Here is a 22,742-nt window from a genome sequence, read left to right as displayed (position 1 = left end):
TCGAAGAGAAAAGACTGGCATACGAACACGAGTGCAAGCTAGCGCAGATAGAAATGCGCAAACAGAACAAAGACCTAGGGGTGCCCGAGCAACCGCGCCCCCCAGGTATTACCGAACAGAAGGTCCACATCCCCAAGGATGTGGTCCGGGAATACTATCGGAACAACGACATACAGCAGTGGTTCAAGGCCTACGAGATCGCCATGACTGCCCACCGGATCGCTCTAAGTGACTAGGGAGCCGGTCTATGGGGGAGATTCATCAATGAAGGCCGGGATGCCCTGCTGCAGCTTCCGGACCATCAAATGACGTCCTATGACCACATGAAGGCCACCCTCCTCAGTCGATATGGGCTGACGCCCGAGATGTACCGCCAGAGGTTCCGCAACTGCACCCGGATCCCGGGTACAACCTGGATAGAATATGTGAACTATTTCAGCCGAGCCTTCGAGGGATGGATCAAGGGTAGCAACGTAACAACCTACGAACAGCTCTTCAACCTCATTGTGTGGGAGCACCTCTCCAACAACTGCTTCGTCGAGCTAAGGCAGCACCTCCTCGACAGTAAATTGACTGACCCACGGCAGCTCGCCGCCGAGGCTGACCGATGGGAGAGCACCCGAGTGACCCGGAGTGGGCCAACCGAGCAGAACAGAACCAACCAAGATCATCATCGTCCCCGAGGAGGAGGACAGGGCCGGGGCAGAGACGCCGTCCCGGCCGCTCCCGCCAACAACACCCCGCCCCCGGCCGGCCGGGGCAACCCCCCGATGCGCCCGGGGTTCCGAGCCAACGTTACGTGTCATCGATGCCAGCGAGTCGGCCACTATGCCAGTGACCCAACCTGCCCAAAGAACCAGACCCCCGGACCCCGCCAGGTGGCTGCCGCCGCCCTAGGAGAAGAGCAAGTCTCCGGAGAGCCTGAAGAGTATGAGCAGGAGCAGCCCGAGTGGGAACCTGCCGCCATGACCCTGGCCTGCCTAGGGGGAAGAGACCTGATCCCGCGGGCTCCCCTACCAGCCAACACCAGGAAATACAGCCAGTGGGTGAACATAAATGGGCGTAAGGCCGAAGCCCTGCGTGACACAGGGGCCAGTGTAACGGCCGTCCGTTGTCACCTGGTGACCCCAGAACAAATTATGCCAAACGTTCTTTGCCCCGTCCGATCGGCCGACAATTCGGAGAGCCTGTGTCGGATGGCCTGCGTCCCCTTTGAATGGGGAGGAGTCTCCGGTATGTTAAAAGTGACTGTCCGCGACGATGCCCCTGTGGACTGCCTCCTGGGGAACGATCTCGAGAGTTCCCCGTGGGCAACCGTTGAAAGAAGAGAGCACCTGGGGATGTTAGGCCTCCTGGGCTGGGCGTGCGTAACAACCCGGTCCATGGCCGCCGACACCATCCCTAGATCGGAAGAACCCGAATGACCAGCACCTCCTCCCCCGATCGCTCCAGAGGGAGACTCCATCCCTACCGACACCCCGGAACAAACCAACGAAGAGCCCGCCCAGCCCCAAGACCTTCCGGATCTGGCTCAGTGGCGTCAGGAAGGGGGGCCCACCCAAGAACAATTCCGGCAAGAGCAAAAGACATGTCCCTCCCTCGAGGGACTGCGACAGCAAGCGCTCGCCCAGGGCGCAGGAGACACCGCAGGGGCCCACTGGATCTATTGGGAAAATGACCTACTGTACAGCGAACAAAGAATAGCGGAACTGGGGGCCAGTCGAGTGCTGGTGGTGCCCCTCCGTTTCAGAGACTTCCTTCTGAACTTGGCCCATGATGTCCCCCTGGCTGGACACTTGGGGCAAGACAAAACATACAACCGCCTGGTGACTCACTTTTACTGGCCGAAAATGAGAAATGACGTCTCCACCCACTGCCGGTCCTGCCCGACCTGCCAGGCCAGCGGGAAGAGCGGCCGCAAACTCAAGGCACCTCTGCAACCATTCCCCGTTGTGACCACCCCGTTCGAAAGGGTGGGAATAGACATTGTGGGGCCCCTGGACCCCCGAACAGCACAAGGGCATCGATTCATCCTGGTCCTGGTGGACCACGCCACCCGTTATCCTGAGGCGGTTCCCCTTTGAACTGTAACAGCACCAGTGGTAGGTCGAGCCTTAATGGGGATCTTCTCTCGAGTGGGCTTCCCCAGGGAAGTCGTCAGCGACAGGGGCACGAACTTTATTTCAAAATATATGAAATCCCTATGGCAACAGTGCGGAGTCACCTACCAATTCACGACCCCCTATCACCCGCAAGGAAACGGACTGGTCGAGCGATTCAACCGCACTCTCAAGGGGATGATCATGGGGCTGGAAGAACGCCTACGCCGCCAGTGGGACGTGCTACTACCGTGCCTCCTCTTCGCCTACCGAGAAGTCCCCCAGAAGTCCCTCGGCTTCAGCCCTTTCGAACTCCTGTACGGACACCCTGTTCGCGGGCCTCTCAGCCTAGTTAAAGAAGAGTGGGAAATGGCCCCCCTGAAGACCCCTCCAGACGTCTACAAGTACCTCCTGACCCTCCGTAATCAGACCCGGCGATTCAGAGAGCTCGCCAAAGCCAATCTTGAAGCCAGTCAGGCGGATATGAAGAAGTGGTACGATCAACATGCCTCCTCCATCGAATTCGAGCCTGGTCAGCAGGTATGGGTGATGTCCCCCATCGAACCTTGTGCCTTACAGGACAAATGGACGGGGGCCTTCAAGGTGATCGAGCGTAAGAGCCCCGTCACCTACCTCATCGATATGGAATCCCCCCCGGAACCCCCTCCGGGTCCTCCACGCCAACAGACTCAAACCCCACTTCGTGCGCTCGGAGCTCAGCCTGCTGATGGCTACAGACAGTGGGGCGGAAGAGGACTCCGAGCCCCTCCCTGACCTACTGGGGGCCGGGGAAAAAGATGGTTCAGTGGACGGGGTCCAACTCTCCGAGGCTCTGACCCCGGAGCAGCGCCAAGACTGTCGGGTCCTCCTGCTGCAATTTGCAAACCTATTCTCCCTCACACCCGGGGTCACCCCCTGGTGTCTGCACAACGTGGACACTGGCGACAGTCCTCCTATCCGACACCGGCCGTACCGAGTACCAGATCGGGTACGCACCTGCATCCAAGAAGAAGTCTCCAAGATGCTCGCACTCGGAGTCATCGAACCCTCGGACAGCCCCTGGGCCAGCCCGGTTGTACTGGTCCCCAAAGCTGCGGCCCCGGGCACCACACCCGAGCTCCGGTTCTGCGTCGACTATCGGGGTCTGAACGCTGTCACCCGAACCGACGCTCACCCCATCCCCCGAGCCGACGAACTGGTTGACCGCATGGGGGCGGCCCGCTACCTAAGCATCTTCGACCTGACGGCGGGCTACTGGCAGATCGGCCTCACCCCCAGGGCACAAGAACGATCCGCTTTCTCCACCCCGGATGGACACTACCATTTCAGAGTGATGCCATTCGGCATGAAAAACACTCCAGCCACGTTTCAACGACTGGTGAACCAGGTATTGGCGGGCCTCGAAGAGTTCAGCGCCGCATACCTGGACGACATCGCGGTGTATAGCCGCCACTGGTCAGACCACCTCCGCCACCTCCGAGGGGTCCTGCAGGCCCTCCAACGGGCCGGCCTCACAATCAAGGCCAGCAAGTGCCAAATCGGCCAGGGGTCCGTGACTTACCTCGGACACCAAGTGGGGAGCGGTCTGGTGGCCCCCCTCCAGCTCAAGATCGCTGCCATCCAGTCCTGGCGCCCCCCCGTAACCCAAACCGAGGTCCGAGCCTTCTTGGGGCTCACCGGATACTATCGGCGGTTCGTAAAGGACTATGGCAGCATTGTGGGGCCCCTCACGGAACTCACATCCAAGACCAACCCAAAAACAGTCAACTGGACTCCCGACTGTCAAGCGGCCTTCGAGAGGCTGAAGGCCGCCATGTGCACCGCTCCTGTGCTCCAGGCCCCCGACTACAGCCGTGAGTTCATCGTCCAGACTGATGCCTCAGACCATGGCATCGGGGCCGTCCTCTCCCAACTGAACCCCGAGGGAGTCGACCAACCAGTGGCCTTCATCAGCAGACGCCTCCTGCCCCGAGAACAGCGCTGGAGCACCATTGAGCGAGAGGCCTTCGCAGTAGTATGGGCCCTCAAGAAGCTCCGGCCTTACCTCTTCGGAACCCCCTTCCGGGTACAAACAGATCATCGGCCCCTGCAATGGCTAATGCAAATGCGGGGGGAGAACCCCAAACTATTGCGATGGTCCATCTCCCTGCAGGGGATGGACTTCACTGTGGAGCATCGCCCTGGCCAAGACCACGCCAACGCGGATGGCCTGTCCCGCTTTTTCCGCCTCGACGAGGAGAGTCCCCAAGAGGATGGGTGACTCTCCCCGCCTTCAGCTGGGGGGGACGCATGTTGGACAGGCCCCACGAAGGGCTCGCTCCCTCCCCGCATGACAGGGCCCAGACACCGGCTCTCCGGGGGCTACCCGCAGAAGCAACCCGCAACCCGTCCCTTCCGGGACGCCTGCTCCCGGATATCTCTGTGTCACGGGCCCGGGGCCCCCGTCAGCCCCATTGCCCGGCCCAGCCGCCATCTTGGAAACTGCACCACGCGGCCGCGTGGCCTCAGCTCGACCCTAACCCTGGGCCCGGCCAGGCCCCGCCATCCCGGCACCACCATCCATCCAGGAGGTGAACGGACCACTTGGCAGGCTAATGGGAGAAAGAAGTGTCGATGGCTCTCCCCTGCCAGGTGCCGATCGCCCCCAGCCTCCCCGGGTGCTGGCTCCACCCCCCTACTGGGTGTCTGGACTCCCTCATCCCGGACCTCCCGACCTCCCAGTGCGAGGGTCCGGACATCAAAGGGCGCCAGACCTATAACCGAGGCAGCCCCAGAGCAGGAAGGCAGTTGTATCCTGGAGTCGAGAGACACGGAGAAGAACTCATCCTTGACGGACTGCTGGCGCTGCCGCAGCCATGCCTTGTGAACTATCGTCCTGCCTGCTGGCGCTGCCGCGGCCTTCTGCAACCTTCATCCTCGTGGGACCTGCTGGCGCTGCCGCGGCCCGTTGTAACTTCCATCCTCGTTGGGACCTGCTGGCGCTGCCGCGGCCCGTTGCCAGCTACGATCTCTTCGGGACCTGCTGGCGCTGCCGCGGTCCGACCCGTCCGACCACCGAGCTCGAGGATTGTGAGCTACCACCGTTTCACCTCAGTACCCGTAGGTACCAAGACTGTCCCGCTACCCCCTTTCCCTACTAGAGACTAGAATTGAGAGGATCATCGTGTCCTGATCTCCTTGTATCGTACTACCTTACTTCAAGACCTGCCTATAAAAGGTGTTACTCTGATCTTCGTGTGGTGTCCATCTGTGGGGGGGAAGTTACTTGTCTGTACGATCGCTGGAGACGGCCCTCACCGGAGGCCTCTCCCCTTGTGCTCGGCCGACCCTCCAGGTCCCCGTCTAACACTGTGTAATCCATGGCTCTGTCAAGGGAGTCAGTTGTGATGAATTCACCCTGGATGGTGAATTGCGTTGAGTCCCAGCAGTCAATATGTTGTTTAATAATTGCTTAAGCCTCTTCCGGGACCAAGGGCAGTACTTGTGCTACAAAGTCCCAAAGGGCATGAGAATATCTGCCCAAAAGGCAAGTGCTATTGACTGACCACAAAGCCAGGATGGTGGGAGAGAATATCTCAGTTTGAAATCCTTATCGGGAGTAGTAATGAAGGCGTTTGACTGACTCTGGCTGTCAAAGTCTGCTACACGAAACTCTTGGGGGTGGGGTGCTGCGTGAAGAATGTGGGAAAGGTGCAGACCCCCAGTAGGACGTCCATGAGGGCTTTGTTAAAAGGATGCAGGCACTCTGCACTTGAGTGAGTGCCTCGGCTGAAGCACTTCGGTCAAGACATGAGTCTTAACCTCCACAGATGGGAGTTGGAGATCAAGGACTTCAGCTGCCCTCCTCATTACCGCTATGAATGATGCACTCACTTCAGAAGCTAAGCCAGGTGGGGAGACTAACCCAGAGACTGGCGAGGTGTTTAGCCGACTGGCGTTACCCAGATCCTTTTACCAGTTCTCCTCCAGGAAGGATTGAGCAATGTTGTGCTTAGGGCGGGCTTAGGGGTAGGCCTTGCACTCCTTCGGGACAATTCAAACAGCATGGTGAAGTTGAGGGATGCTTTGACTTCATTTTCTCTTTAGACTTATCCAACGACTAGTTTGACTTGGGGGACGAGTGGACACAGGAACGACTCTGGGAGCGGGCCCGAGATCATTCTCAAAAGCAGGAATGGCAGGGTCTTGTGTTGCTCGTGAGAAGCTTCAGTAACCACTCCCGAATCCTCTTCGGGTGAATCGAAAGGCAGTCTGAACGGGACTTGGGAGTCTGGCTTGACCCCAAGCACCAAAGAAAACCATGAGTGGATCATTCACGGACATATGCCTGTGATATTCCCTGCAAGGTTTCAAACCCGTAGCTTTTTGAGAGGAACATGTCCCTAGCACACTGGAAACAAATTTTGGGGGAAATGGCTCGACAAAAATTGAGAAAATGTTGGTCAAAAAGTGACTGAGTTAGCTCTCCGAATCTGCTACTGTTGGTGCGGAATGAAGGAACTGATATCGCACTCAGTTGGCGGCTTTCATAGGCACGCACACATCCCATCTGCAGGTAGAAAACGTTGGCATGAAGCAATCTGTGCCACCTACTGGCGTGCAGAAGTGCTAGTCAAGATTTTCCGGATCCAGCCTGACACCTGGGAATATTTTACGGTAAGGAATGTGCGGTTAGAAGACTCTCCCAGAACTCAAACTTTATTACGTACTTAGCAAAAAGATCTTTCATATACCAAAATATTTTTCATAGTAAAAAAGCCCAGTAAACAAAGGCTATGAAGAATGAAAAGAAGCTAATTACTGACCTGTAACAACAGCGAAGCTTGAAACTGTCCTACCTTCCCATGCTATTTATTAATTTGGCAACTAATAGTTAGGCCTAGAAGTTTTTCTTGAATAAAACAACATTTTACATTTGGCCATTAACACTGGTGGGAGGCAGTATCTCCCTGTTGAAGTGAACAGTAAACCTACAATGGTCGAATGTGTGCCCACCATCTTAAGACAATTTTTTCCAGAAGTGGTGCTGCATAAAAACAATACACTTTTAACCATAACATGATGCACGTGGTTAGGTACTTTAGGAGCCTAGAGACAAGCACTGCCACATGTCCATTGTTACCCACTCAGGGATGTGGAATTCCTATAGCCCGATGCCCAGGACATATTGTTTGGGGTCAAGGGCAAAAGGTTTTCATGTGTATTTTGTCCTTGGGACAAGTAAGCCCAACCCCCTGCAGCACAAACCCTTTGGCTGCCAGTTTGCAGTACCACATTATGGATCAGTCAAGGTCATTGTCTGCAGCTAAGGTAATATTTTTGTCATTATGTTAATGCTGTTCAAACGTGCATTCATGGTTCATTAATTGAAAGTCTTTATTATTAGGGTGAGCGCTCTAAGTAAATGTTGTAAGCTCTGACTGCACTTCTAACAGTGGTTCCAGTATAAAAATGTGTACACACATTTTCAAAGTTTCGCTATATGAGGCTATGTATAATGCTCCCCGAATGCTCTCTGATTTGATGCAAATATTTTCAGAAGCTTGAAAGCAAGATTGAGGATTCTTTGCTTTCAAAATAAAATGTTCATAAACAATTAAGCAGGAAAAAAAACATTTCGCTAAACCACTGTAAAATTGTAGGTACCAATTCTTTGCAGCATCATTTAATAACGTGTTGATGCATGCTAATTTTCCCCCAAAATATTCATAATGGAAAATCAGTGTAGCCAGTTTCAATAAGATTATGGGAAACAAAAATAAACAAGCAGTGGCAAAACCAGTAGGTCGGAAATTGGTGTTCAGCTTTTTAATTTTGTCAATGTGTGACTTGTTTTGGCATGGTTTTTGTAAAACCATATTGGTGTGGGAGCTGCCTGGCCCTCACCATTATAACAAACATTGGCAAAAGTTGATTTTGGTCTCAAAAAGCACACACTGCCACAGCAGTTCCTGGCACTGAACAAAACTATTTGTGTGCCGATATGCTCCTTGTGAAAGAGCAGAATGTTTTCACTCACAGTGAAGCAGGACGATACAGAGGGAGAGAGAATTTTAATAAATTCAAAAAATCACAGACCAAACTAGGGGCCAATTATCAAACAAAGTCACAAAATTGCACCCATGGTATATGTCTTTGCATTAAGTGCAGCTAAACAGCTTTCGTGAATTCCCAAGAATTTAAAGAAGTAGGACAAGAAATAGTACCCCTAGAAAATATTTGTGAACTGCATTTTAGTATGAACAAATATGCATGTGTAGATTTGCTCATGCGAAAATCTGAGTGTTTGCAAGTTCACTTTCCCTCCAACCATTTTTTTCCCAACTCTGGAAGAAGGTTTACGTCTGCCATTGTCAGGAGTAAATTGCCAACATTTCTCAGTATATGAACAAATTAGAGAAGAGTTGTTGAAAACCATTAAAACATTCAAGTAAGTAGTTTTGAACAGACTCAAAATGGGCATTCTGATTTATTTATTTATACCCTGGAACTATTGCTTACCCCTACCTTCAGCCCCAGTATGTAGATCCGCGGAAGCGTGGCAACATAAAGGGATTGCAAGTATTCAAACACTACTATGGTATGAGCCCTGGCATAATCAGAGAGGCTATATCAAAGCTCTTATATAATGAGATTGCTGCCATAATTTGTCGCCGCACTACATGGCACCAAAGGGACAAGTGGATTTTGTTACAGGACAAGTAGATTTATGAAGCAACCTGCCCCATGGACAAGTGGATATTTTATTAAATTCCACACCCCTGATGGATCCTAGTTTATTTTGAGTTTTTCCTTGGACATCGCATTGCCGTTTTCCTCTACAGGCTTTGCAACTGGAATGGAATTATTTCCTTTTACAGCCAGTGAAATGTCTGATCCGAGGTAGTTTTCAATCTCTCACATCTTAAATCAGTTTCTGTCATGGGTGTTTAGAAGCTTGAGTACTTGGAACAATAGTAAGTGCCTGTGTCATTTTTTTTATCTCGTCTTTGGCAGACTATTACACACTACTTTGCAATCACAGTTCTTGTACTCTTCAATTCTTCTCCTCTTGTCTCCTAGATTCACACCTCCTGACCTAGGTGTACTCTTCATGTGATAGGTTAATGTACAATAGTAGAATTTGTTGTTTGTAGAATTGTATTATTTATCTTGCTCTGTGCTTTCCACAAAGTGGTTCACACTTTCTGGTGCATGTGACAACTGGCTTCCTGTTTCTGGCTGCCCTGGATTTCCCTCCTCTGGAAATGAATTTCGATTTTAGTTCTCAACTTAGCTTATCTTGTAATACATTTATTTAAAGGTTCAGAAGCTTGTGGGTGGATTCGGTGCACATGCCTATATCAAAGAACCAGCTGCATGAATTACAATGATCATTTTTAAACCATTTATTTTGAGATGCCCTGGGAAGATACATATAAGCTAAAGGGATTCCCACGTTGTGTGCTGATAACACAACACCAAGTTAATGAGGAAGATGGCTGGGTATTGTTTGATGGGGAGAGAGAGGGAGAAAGAAAGAGAGCAGTACCTGGAGTTTTCATTTCAGCTAATAGAGTTGTCCCTACACCACTCAATGTGCTTTGCTGAAGTGGGCATTTGGTTTAATTACCAGTCTTCCGAGCAAATCATGAAGGTGCTCCGACCACTAAGTGACCGGATATAAGCATAATATGGAAACCTAGATGACGTTCGTGCTGCAAAACTGAATTATACAAAAAAGAGGCTTACCGTTCTTGAATACTTCAGCCACAATTTATCCATTTGAAGCAATCTTTCTGTTCCCAGCATAATACGTAAAGTTTCACTATATGTCAATTACAAGTAGAGAACCAAGCATATTAAGCAGCTTGTAAGTCAAATACATGCGGCTGCTCCACTGCTCAAATGACTGATTTAATTGGCTGCCGGTAAAAGAAATTGTTGAAGCACACTGCCGCTGTTGGTCATGTGCATGTGAGCAAGTTCGAAAAAGATCTGGCGGGACGTTTCGGGGTATTAATAGGAACTTCAAAGAAAATACTTGCAAGACAACAGGGATCATGCATTAACATCTGAGGAGATGTGCACATTTGGTGAAAGTTGTCCCCTAGACTGGGGTTGCCTGTCGTCACTTGTCAGTCGGTCAGAACAGAAGAAATAAGCCTAGGGCAGAAGTGTTTCTAAACTCACTCTCTCTCCACATTGCAACCCTACTCTCCCCTATCAGATGTAAGATGTTCTGGGGTAATCATAACAAACCTTAACAAATAATGGAGCATTCAAATTAATTGCTTCAGTCTGAAGCAAAAAATGATTCTAGAAAGGATAAATTCAGTAAGCATTTGAGAGACTAGCGAACACATGTAGGAGTTTCAGAAATGAGCTGATATCTCTGACAGATGAAACAACGTTTTTAAGCAAAGGTTTGCACACTATTTGTGATCATCAATATCGCCTGTCCATGGTCTGTTTTGCAGCAGGAAACAAACAACGGGGGCACAAGAGGCCAAAAGACTGGATACAAAGGACACCCACTTGTCAATTTGTCCAAATGCTTTCAGTCTACTGATGATTCTTGCAAGGCCTAGTTACCACTTGTGTTCTTGTGAAATTAACTATTTTATTGCCAGGTACAGTAACAAATGCATACAATAAATATAAATCAACACTTACACAGACTTCCCACCTGATACCAGAGACCCCGGCCTAAGCAATTTCTATTTCATAGACCACAGGTTAGGAACCGCAGTTCAAGACTATGTTTGAATTTAATGCATTGGCTTAAATTAAAGTCTGTAAATATCGAAATTTTAATAAATTAGAATGCCTTTTCATTTTACACCTGAGTGCAACAGGGACACAAAAGTTTAAACATATCAGGCATTCTCATTTAAATAAGATGTGGATGGCAGGGAACTGATCTAAATTCAAACATAGACTTCATTCCAGACCCCCCACAAGTTCACTCATCAATAAATAAAAATAGAAATGCAATGGATAAGAAGAGGCCGGTTATATTTACCCTCCAACAGTTCTCAGCTGACTAAGTATTATTGAGTAATTTACTGCCTAACAGTTATTGATTGAATAACATGTGCATTCTTCCATCAAGTCTTTGAAAACAACTGTTCATGATTTTAAAAAGAAACAAATAGTGTAGTCTCTAGGCTGGTCTATATGTAGACACTGCCATGAAAGTGATCACAATTCCACCAGGAAACTCCAGTTAAGGTCGTTTCTCCCTCCACAGAGCACAAGTGGCGTGATGAAATGCACTGGAAGAGACAACACCTTTAAAGTATATTATGAAATAGGACTCCTACCTCCGGTGACACATCGCCGAGACATCTCCCAGATGATCAGGCCAAAGCTGTAAATGTCTGCCATTATATAAGCCTGGAAGTGGTTCTTGTTCAGGGTCTCGTCCAAGACCTCTGGTGCCATATAACGCTTTGTCCCAACTCGGGTGTTTTGAGGTATATCCACCTCATTTGTATCACTGCAAAGACGCATGGGAGAAGGCAAATACAGTAAGTATGTCAACAGTGGTATTGCAATGTTTTCATGCAGAATAATTCAATTGAAAGTAAGAGACAAACCTACATATTTTAACAATTCATTAGACAACTTTTATGCATATTTATTTCAATTGTGCTTCAGATTTCTTCCTCTATATTAAGAGCAGTACTTGTATTGCTATAGTTATATACACAACGGTGGGTGGGTGCTTGTGGTGAGACAACTATACAAGATCTGGTTATATATCATAGCATTTTCTATACTTCTGTAGTAATGGCTGCATTTATGCAATCATTCTACATTTACATTTACCCTGCGCTATGTAAATATACATTAGGCAAATTTGTAAATAGAGTATCTATATCCATATACTATCTGCATGTGTACAGTTGTAGTAAAAGCTGCACTTCTACTTTATTATGTACAAATTCAATACTATACAAAAATACTTTAATTGTATATCAATTCTACTACAGAAATACCTGTCCTTTTACAATTACATCTGCCTTTAAATACATTTACTCTGCTTATATAGAGTAATAGCTGTTCTATGATCTACTTCTCCATTTAGAATATTCTACTTAATTATTTTTTAATAGCTGTATGGACAATAACAACACACATGTTGCTAAACAATTGATGTATTAATAGATATATATATATAATTATACACAAAATGCTACTTAACCTGTAAGCATCTGTTCGTAGAGTTCAGTGCTGTAAATTCACATGCTTAGCAGAGTCCTGCCATCTAGTGTTGAGCTTGGATGTTTAAAGTTGATTTTCTTTGAAGAAGTCTCTTAAGGCATGAGGAGTGGTGTGACTCCTCTCAGTGTACACTGCGCATGGGCATCAACTCCAAACAGTAAGTGAGAGGATGTATGGACTGTGATCGACCAGCATGGTGCGGCAGCACAATGTGAATATGTATAGTGATTATTAGATGATCCGCAAGAGGTACACCATCCAGGGAGACATTTGTTGCATGTAAATCTACAGCACTGAACGCTAGAAATAGATGCTTAAAGGGTAGGTAGCATTTTTCGTTAGTTGCATGTGTGACTGTATAGCAGTTCTCCCCCCCCCCCCCCCCCCCCCCCCCAAGCCCTGGTGGCTAGCGTGTGGCTGAAGCAGATGTATGAAATAATGTCCTTAAAACGACTTGGCCAACACCTGAATATTGCGAACAGGTTCAATTGTCCACACAAAGTGTAGTAAAAGTGTGTAGGGTTGACTAGGTGGCTGCTTTTCAAATATTGGCTATGGGGATGTTACCTAGGAAGGCTGTAGTAGCCACCTTCTAGTGAGCTTAACTTGCAATCCACCAGACTATATCAGCCATTGAGATAGGCTGCCCCTTGTGAGGTTTAAATAAGAGATTAAAGAGCTGGTTTAACTTGAGGGATGATTTTGCCCTAGCAATGAAGGGCATGAGGAACCTCTTAACACCTAACTAACGCAGTGCTCTTTTTACCACAGAATCGAGCTGAGGGAAGAAGACTGGACTTTCCATGGTCTGGTAAAGATGGAAAGGCAACACTACCTTAGGGAGGAAATGAAGGATGGTTCTAAGAACATCCCTATTTCTGTTGATCAATATATGAAAGGCTCCTCAAGTGCTTGCAGGTCGTTGATGTGCCAAAGCAAGGTGATGGTTATAAGGAAGGCACTGCAGTGGCAATATTAGCGCATAGGCTCAAATGGTAACCCCATAAATCTGGTACGGACTATGTTGAGGTTCCAGATGGGAGCAGGAGGAACTCTGAAGGTCATAACCCTTTTGAGTCCCTCACAAATGATTTAACCAATGGTATCCTGAAAAAAACGTGTTGTCTGTTTTGCATGTAGCAGCAACTGAGAAGTGGAGATGAATAGATATATTGGTCAGGCTTCCTTTTTGCAGGTGCCGGGATCGCGGGGACCAGATGTAGGTGAATAAGCAGAGGACTCCTGATATCCAAATCTGACACAGATGAGCCTCTCCCCCTGAGCATGATTCTCGCTAAATTACCTATGGCATTGCATTTTCTGCCTATTTGAAATGTCAGTAAGTACACCAACACTCTTTTCACACTTTTTTTACCACACACCTTAGCGAGTGTTTAGGTACGGCATTGGCTTTATCACGTGGCTCTAATGACTTCCGCCACTCACCAATCACCTTCTCGGTCCTGAAGAAAGCCCCATCTTATTACGCACAGGGGCTGAAACATGTAGACCATCACACATTGCCAACTGATAGGTAATTAATCCTTACTAGTTGCATCACACAGATTTTAATATATATCCTGAGCCGCCAACAATAAAGTTGAGGCAAGGATTCCCAGAGATATTTTTTTAACAGTAGAACTTCACATCACACTAACGCACCAACACCCGCCCTGCTGTAATCAGGAGTCGTAGCACAACCGGGGGTCATTCGGCCACCCGGTTGGGACCCCGATGATGAAGCATGACACCAACCAGGTTGGTGTGTGAGGGGTCTTTTAAACACCCAATGGGTCTCAACTCATGCCACAAACAGTGACAACAAGTATTCACATACACATACTGGGCCCGTCCACATTGTTTAACCCCTCCCATGCTGGTGACGGAACCGCTCCGTCACCGGCCTCGGTCGCGCTGTGCTGTTGACGGAGCGGTTCAGTCACGGCCCGCTCGGCGCGCCTGCGCTGGAAGTTCCATTGAGCGGGCGGGGCCGTGACGGAACCGCTCCGTCACAAGCACAGCGCGCCCGAGGCTCGTGACGGAGCGGTTCCGTCACGAGCACGGGCGCGGCGCACAGCTCCCCTACCCCCTAGCACTGCGGCGGAATTGCCACCGCAGTGAAGGGGTTAAGTAGCAAAAGGTATGTGACCATCTCCTGCACTGCACTGTAAGGTTTAAAGGATCTGATTTGTTGTAAATGCAGTAATGGACCAAACTCTTCCACCTGCTGAATAGTAGGAGCATGTTGTGAGCCACTAGGCATCCTCCAAGGTGAACATCTATTCTTGAAGGAGGCAGAGGCACCCAAAGTTTAGGACCTGAGGCAACAGATCGCAAGTGAGTTGACCTAGGTCCAGATGTCTGCCCTGGCCTTGTCTCAGTTTGAGAATGACTAGCTTGAAGGGAAACCTCTTGTGTGGGCTGACTGATAGCTCCAGGAGACTGGAAAACCAAGACTGTCTGGCCTATGTTGGTGCTGCCAAGATGAGAGTTAGAGATGTTTGCTTGAGCTTCCTGCCCACAAACGGAAACAATGGGAGAGGTGAAAAAGCACAGACAAATATCCCTGATCAGTTCATTCATAGCTCATTGCCTAATGACTGTGGGCGAGAGTATCTGGTCTTAAAGCTTTGGCATTTTGGGTTGTCTGGGGTGAATAATAGGTCTAGCTGTGAAGTGCCCCACCCTGAAAATATCGGTGAAGGACCTAGGGTGAAGTTCTCACTTAAGGACTTGTTGAAGCATCCTGCTGAGCAAGTTCGCAAAGTTGTTGGCTGTCCCCGGTAGATGCTCCACTAAATGTTGCAGCAGAGTGCCCAAGTCCAGATGCTCGGAGCACGGTGAGAGAGCAGAGAGGGCTGTATCTGGATCTAGGAGGCACTAATGTTGGCAGTTCTGATCTAGACTACCTTGGTGGGAATGAGTTGCAAAATGGCTTTGGGGGCTAGTTGAATGGCCAGTAGCTCCAAGTAACTAATCGTACTGAGACAGCCACTGTCCTTGGATTGTATACGGTGTAAGATGCACAACCCAGCCTGTATGGGTATGGTCACATGCATGACTGGATTGGCAAAAGACCGGACTTGCAGAAGGTTGGTGATACACCATCACTGCAGAGCGGTGTGGTTTGGCTTGAATATACAACAGATCTTACCACTGGGCTGCCAGACACTCTTGAAGAGGGTGAATGAGCAAACTACCATTGGGGACGACTAGAATGCTAAATGCCAGAATACCCAAAACATGCATGACTGCGAACTGTGATCTATGACTTTCTCAAGCCTCATGAATCTCCTTATTTAAATTCAAGTAAACGTATATTCATAACAAGTAAATCACTGATACCTTCGGGTCTAGCTAGCGGTATATAAAACACAGATAAATATAAAAATGAATCTGACAGTTAAGTTGAAAAAGACGCAGTAGGTGCTGAAAAGCTAAGATCCTTTGCTCATTGGGGCATGCTTTGCCTGTGATCGCATTTAGGATGGAGCCAAAGATGGATGAAATAGTCCAATCGGCAGCAGTGGTGGTTTGCTGGCCACATCACTGCTTGGCAAGCCCCTTGAGCGAAGCATCCTTTATCACTACCCCTATTGTTCTCTCTGTAGGATGTCCTACTGTAGCCCCTGCTTCTGCTTGTGGTACAAATAGGGCTTCTAAGAGAAGTGGTTTTGGCCCCCCTCTGGGTTGGTGCATCCAAAAATAGCCCGTAAAAATGCAGCCTGGAGAGCCCGCATGTATTTGGCTGTCTAACTATTTTTTTTAATCTTTCGGGGCATCTCATCAACCTGTGTTTGAAAAGATGCTTCCTGTCAAACAGGGGGTTGATGAGATGCTGCTGTGTTCATACCCAGAGATAGAGCCAGACATGCTGACCTCAGGTTTCCATCAAGAGATAGGGAGTCAGGCATGTCATCTAAGCAGGATGATGGTGTTGGCTTCCCTGGAGGCTGTGCCAGCGACATCCAATGCATAACGGATATTGGCACTTGAGAAGATCTTGCCCTTCAATACAATCTCTTCCTCTTTCTTTGGGAACTGTTCCAGGAGGTGTTTAAAGTGGTTCTTCATGTTCCCTACTATATCTTGACAGGAGATCGAACGAATTGGCTAAGCTCAAATGGGTCCCTTCTTCCACTGCCACCCTCTTGCCCACGTCATCTATTTTTTTACTCTTCTTTCCTAATGAAGGGGCATCGCTAGTGGCTTGGGTGGAGGTATGTTTGTATGCACAGACGACTACTAAGAAGTCTGATGGTATCTGTCCCAGAAGCTAAACAGGATCACTGGAGAAGGGCCTGAGTTTTTCCTCCAACATGGAGGTGGCTACTCTGGCCCAGCAGGCTCTTTGAAATACTTGAAGGCAGACTTCAGTCTCCCCTTCAGCATAGGTAAGAAATGGACTCAGGGCTCTGATTTTGCAGAGCGTCTCCAGAGGGAAATGGTTGTCCTTTTGTTTTACATGCATGTCCAATTTGTGGTATGTGACTACCTGCTGAATCACCTCAGAGCACTCAGCTGGATCATCAGGTCAAGGCATCCTGGTGGAACTACACTATGCTCATCCCCAGGACATCACTGAGCATATGCCTAATTGGTTGGTCTTGGGGGACAAAAGGTCCTCGGGGACTGCCCCAACGAGATTTAGAACATGGAGGCAATGCTGGAGAGTCCAGTGGAGGCAGTGTTGGAAGGGTGAGTGCCGGGGGTGAGGGTGGAGTGTATAGAAGCATGACAGGTCTGGTGGCTGTATCTCTGAGAAGAAGGCATTGGGGGAAGTTCTTTCCCAAAAGCAAGACTTATTTTGTGAGGGATTTTGAAGGGGGTTTGGTGGAGATGTTTCCGCTGACCGGGTGAACTAAGAGGTGCTGTTGCTTAGCATCCAATTCTGGTTGCAACTGCTTCAGGATTGAGGTCTCAACGTCCTCCTTTGAAGGTTTCATTGGAGTCTTGTGACCATCCTTCTTACTGGGACCTCGGAGTGTATTTCCAACTAAGTAGCATACGGCTTACAACTAAGAATCGTTAACTTTGTATAGTTAAAATAAGACATGCAGTGCATTAATTACATTTTTAAATACATCGAAATTATAATTTTATTTTGACTAGAGGTGCCCTGTATATTGACTTTAACCAGTCAATGGCACGAGCATTTTCAACTAACTCCATACAAAATATGTAGTGTACTCTACTACTTCAGATTGTAAAATTTCTATTCCGAACACGATCTCCTCCTTGCAACCAGACTCCATCCCTACCTTCCATTCATCTCTATCAACATCCCAGTCACTCCTGAGCTAGTGAAAGGTAGCCTCAATTAAAATGTTACGCACATTCCTTTTAGCCACGGAATCAGTTAGTGCTTCAGTGGTAGGGGATACAACATCTAAACTGCTAGGTAAATCAATACCGTTTGCTAACATTAAAAAGATACAAGGAAGCAGGACCAGCCACATTTAACCCTAAACCCTGTGCTAGCTTTGCCCTTGCAAAAAGATTTTAGCACCATAGAGAAAGTAACATACTACCAACAAATCATAAAACTGAGAAGGCATAAAAGAGAGCGTTTTAGTCAACAATGTAGCAATACAATTGCATAAGGGAGTTATCATCAGTCGATGCTTCGGCTGTTATTCTGCAGTTTCTGATTGAGCCAGATGCTGCCCTCAAAAATATCTCCAGTTTCTCCACATGGTAAGAGCGAACCTGATCAGATCAGAATAAACGGAATTGATATACCATGGGCTCAGGAGTTTATCAGAGATGTGCATAGTTGGAAAGGTTTGCTGTGCCAGCTTCCACAAAAATCAATACTTTAGGTTTTCACCACGAAGAACGTTAACTTCTCGTAGAACATGAAGTGTTTCTTTCAACATGAAAAAACACTGAACGGTCAGCAGGGACTTTTTGAGCGCTGTTCTCTCAAAAATTGGGTTGAGCCCTGTCATGATTAGCAAAATCATGGCCTCCTATACCGCCCAACAACTACTGTCAGAGTGAACGGCCATTTGACTGCCTTTATAGCCCATACAGCAGGGTACTCGCCCCTCAATCCCTCTTCTTTTTGCCATGGTTCTAGAACGCCTGGCGATCCGCCTTCGCCAGCCTCCGGACATCGCCAGCATTCCCTCCAGAGGGCAGGACCATAAAGTTCTGCTCTATGCAGATGATCTTTTATTGACTCTGACTAACCCCATGTAGACCCTCCCTGCCAATGCACAGCAGCTGCATGAGTCTAAACTCGCCTCAGGATATAAAATCAATATATCCATATCATAGGCCCTGAACATCACTATACCACTGCAGCTCCTATCGGGACATGGTTCCTTTTCAATGGGCTACGAAGTCCGTTCGCTACCTGGGGCTTAACGCCACAAACTTCCACCAGACCTGGACCCGCGCTAACTGGCCCCTTTAACGCAAGGCCATTTTGAAAGACCTGCACAGATGGAAACTGTTACATATCTTGTGGTTGGGACGGATCAACGTGGTTAAAATTAATATTCTGTGTCGTATACTCCATCTCTTCCAGGCTATCCTCAACTCTATTCCAGCAGAAGATATTCATCAGCTACAGAACAACGTTTGTGCCTTTATCTGGAATGGGAAACCATGCTACCTAGAAAACAGGGAGGTCTATCTTGCGCCAAATTTCTTGATTACTACCGAGCGGGGCATCTCCGGTTTATTTCCGAATGCGCGATTTACTCCAAGGCCCACAAATTAAATGATTTGAACAATGCAAATCTGAATTCAATATACCAGATAAAATTAGAAATCAATACCTCCAACTCTGCCGTGGAGGGAGCGACAAGCCCATTCACTCCCTTCGAGAACCTGGTCTGCCACTTTGAGGGCTGGTTTCTAGGACCTAACTGTCCTCCAACAATCTCGCCTGCTGCCGAGACACCCATATCAGGTGGGCTATTTTTTAGGTCTTGTTTTAGCCAACGTGCATGCGTTGTCTGCGAGACTTATGTAAGGGGCTTTCAAAAATGCTCCCAAGCAGGTGGAGTGCCTACAGTGCATGTGTGCAGGCGCGTGAACATCGCACACCATTTGGCAGCCTGTGAGCCTCTCTCCGCACTCATGCTGGTTTGCTTGCAGCCGGCATCAGACTTCAAAGGAATCTGCTCCCACGCCCCCCCCCGCCGTTCCTGGCTTTGCTCGCTGAAGGCTGTCATGCCCAAGATCACACCCACTGTCACTCCGACCTTGCTTCCCCCACATTAGCTACATGAACACCAATGTTTATATTGGGCGTCCTGGTTTGTACATTCCGAAAATAGTCAAACGCTGTTGCAGTAAACACTTGAAAAAAGCTTCGGTTTGGGCTCTTTAATAACAAAGCCCACCCTTTACTACATTTTCCAGCACACCTGTGTGGTTTCTGAAAAAGAGTTGTAAATAAAATGTGTTGATCATATCAAGGGTACAGCTGTGCTCTTTGCATTCCCACCTCCCTTTTAGCCCATCCCTTTCAGCAGCAGCTGGCAGGCACCGTAAGGGGTAGAGCGGCGCACACATTTAAACTTTGTTTATTCACTCTCTCACCTAATTTAATGTGTGTGTTCTGCTCTGTATGCAACAATACAGTAATTCCGATATTACTCCCTTTCTGCAGCTTTCTAAAATGATTTTTGTGTCCAAGCACTTCACAATGCTGGCAGGCATCGTAAGGGGCAGAGCGGCGCACACAAACTCCGTTTACTTGTGACCTCTTACACACTCAAACAGCGCAACATCCACAGGCTAAAGGTAAACAGCCGTAAACAGCCACCGCGGCCGCCAGGTCTGCACCTTTGAAATGTCGTCTTTTATTTAAAGAACTATCACCCAGTTAAAATGCTTGTAAGTATTAATACATTTCGGTATATACAAGTTAATGAAGTGCTGGTTAGTTGGGGGCAGTTTTAAAAGTGCATACTATCAGATACACTTGGTACGAATGCGGTTTACTAGACCTGGGCATTTTCTTTTACACAACAGAGAAGTGGATGGCATTGCGTGAAAAGCATGACATTCGTCCAGCAGAACAGATTTATGAACAAACAGACATAATTCCCAGAGTGAAATGTCTACGTAGGTGGATTTTGTTTATAATTGAAGAATTTCACCAGCCACTGCTGTTTACTACATGAAATCGTTTTTCACAGAATTACACTAAATCTATCTATCACAAAGCAAGATGTTTTACTGGATTTGACCCATTATTTCGTCTTGTAGAAATGCAGTAAGTAGAATTCGTGAAGATTAAAAAATAAGTATAGATGTCTATATTGTTGGCTTCATGGACTGAGGCGTTTTAATCGTGTCTGCCATTTCACAGAGTTCGTATAACGTTCTAGTTCTTAAACTTGTTAATGGCTCTGATGTATGCTTTTAAGGTCTCCTTTCCCCCACCACTCCCTCTGCAAAAAAATAAAAACAGCAGGGAGCATTTCCAGGGCCAGATCTTCCTCGCTCCTTTTTAGGTTTCGGCTAGAAGTGCGCGAAGCGCATTCTCGCCAGAGAACTATAGTCGTCGATTCGTCGGCTGAGCCAACAACGAGTCCAGACAAGAGCTGGCCACGCGCAGTATTTAAACAGCATGGCAGGGTCGGATTACGACGCGCGCCTTAGGATTTGGTCGCGCGCGTGAGCTCCTTAAGTTTCAGTTTCGTTTTAAGCGATGCTCAGGGCCGTCCTCAACGTGGATGTGGTTATCTCTCCCTCCCATCCTCAGGACACCTTCCTTCCACATGTGGAGTGCGGCACGGTGACTCTGATCGGGGCTACCACGGAAAACCCTTCCTTCCAGGTCAACACCGCGCTGCTGAGCCGGTGCCGGGTGATCGTCCTGGAGAAGCTGTCCATGGAGGCGATGGGGGCTATTCTGACGAGAGCCGTTCACTCCTTGTGGATCCGAGTTCTGGACCAAGACGGGCCCGGTGACGCGGAGGACGGCGGCAGCGGCGATGAGTAAGTGATACACGCTGAGCAGCGGTGGCAAGTTGACAAAGGGAGGTGAGGGGCGCTGCCTGACACAGTTGTCGAAACGGCAAGTACACATACCCGGGGGCTTAGGAAAGGTTTACAGCTATCTGTTTTCATCCAAGCATGACACTGTGTGCTCCGTGTCGGAATCCGTGGGGGAACCACTTGATATGATCTAGTGCGGTGTCTGTCAAACGATGAATTGACATATTCCCCTCCAGATTATTTCCATCAGATAAGGTGTTTATTTTGGGTTATTATTATATATAGCCTTTAGTGTTGACCGTATTTGTTGGCCAGCAGTTCCTATCACTGCTGAAGCTGCCCAAGTCTTTAGGATGTTCTACTTTATAATTAATTTGAGTTAAATGATCTATCTTTATTGACATCACTTTGGCATTTGTTTTGTATCTCACAAAGCGCGCCCATTCAGCGCTCAGAATTCATATAATCATTCTGAAACTCGAGAATTAAAACATCAAAGTCTTACGAATTTGGTATCAAAAGACCGAGAATGACGAGCACAACATGTACATGTATTTTCAGCACATTTGGGTGACGATTTCACCTCGAAATCGTCATTTGCGTTCTGAACCCTTGGCTTCATTTATGTGTTGCCCTTTACATAGGCCTTAATCCAGCTGAATTCGATTCCACAAGGACACATACTCCTTAATTGACTTTTCTTTGACCTATACAAGTTAGAACCATTGCCCCAAGCCAAACTGGTTAGGTCAGTCCCCTCCCAGTGGCCGAACAAGATATCATCAGGGCTCAACAAGCCATAAAACCATTCCAGCGCGCACACCTGCCGTATCTCGCTCACATCTTTCTCTGCTCCTTTGCTTCGCTTATTTTATGATGGGGAGGTGCCCGTTTTTATTGGGGGTCCAGCGATATCTGATGAAGTGTTGGGCCTTGCGAATGATTTGTTATGGGCAAGCACGACGTGAAATATGTACATGTCATCATGACTCTGCTTTTCTTTTGTAACCAAAACCTGTAAATGATGTGTTACAAATTCGAAAAATGTTTGCCTAAGGCCGAATATTCTGTATAAAGAGAGAATCCTGACTTTGTAAATTGAAGCAGTCTCCTGAGAACATACTTCCGTGTGTTGTACTTCTAGGACACTTGTTACCTTGGTTGCAGCCAATAAAATCGATCTTTGACTTCACCTAGAAGACTCCGAGTTTCTGTAGGTCTGAATCAGGAAGAACTCGAGGTCTCCGGGTGTGTCCCCTGGCACCGCTGGGTTATCGGTTCTTTACCGGTTCTTAAGAAAACCCAGTACCTCAGTTGGCGCCCAACGTTTGGGGCGATTCCAGTGGTACCAGTCAGCCAGAGGTTCGTGAGGAGCTTCGTGTGAAAATTCCGGAGGACGGCCAACCACTTCAGCGACCCCTGCATGTCGACGTGGTCCGAAGGTCTTTGCTGCGAGGTTCCCCGCTTCCC

General features: G+C 48.1%; 1 protein-coding gene across 1 annotated transcript in view; it reads right to left on the bottom strand.

Annotated features, from left to right (window-relative positions):
* Nucleotides 1–22,742, bottom strand: part of BMPR1A (bone morphogenetic protein receptor type 1A) — a 510,331-nt gene that overhangs the window by 11,463 nt on the left and 476,126 nt on the right. The window contains exon 11 of the mRNA XM_078643295.1: nt 11,405–11,580. Coding sequence (XP_078499421.1) covers nt 11,405–11,580 — 176 coding nt within the window. The remainder of the gene's footprint in view (nt 1–11,404; nt 11,581–22,742) is intronic.

Source organism: Lissotriton helveticus, chromosome 5_1, assembly GCF_964261635.1.
Source record: "Lissotriton helveticus chromosome 5_1, aLisHel1.1, whole genome shotgun sequence".
In the NCBI taxonomy this organism is placed as follows: domain Eukaryota; kingdom Metazoa; phylum Chordata; class Amphibia; order Caudata; family Salamandridae; genus Lissotriton; species Lissotriton helveticus.
The sequence above is the reverse complement of the archived record's forward strand: the minus strand, read 5'-3'. Positions and strand labels throughout refer to the sequence as shown.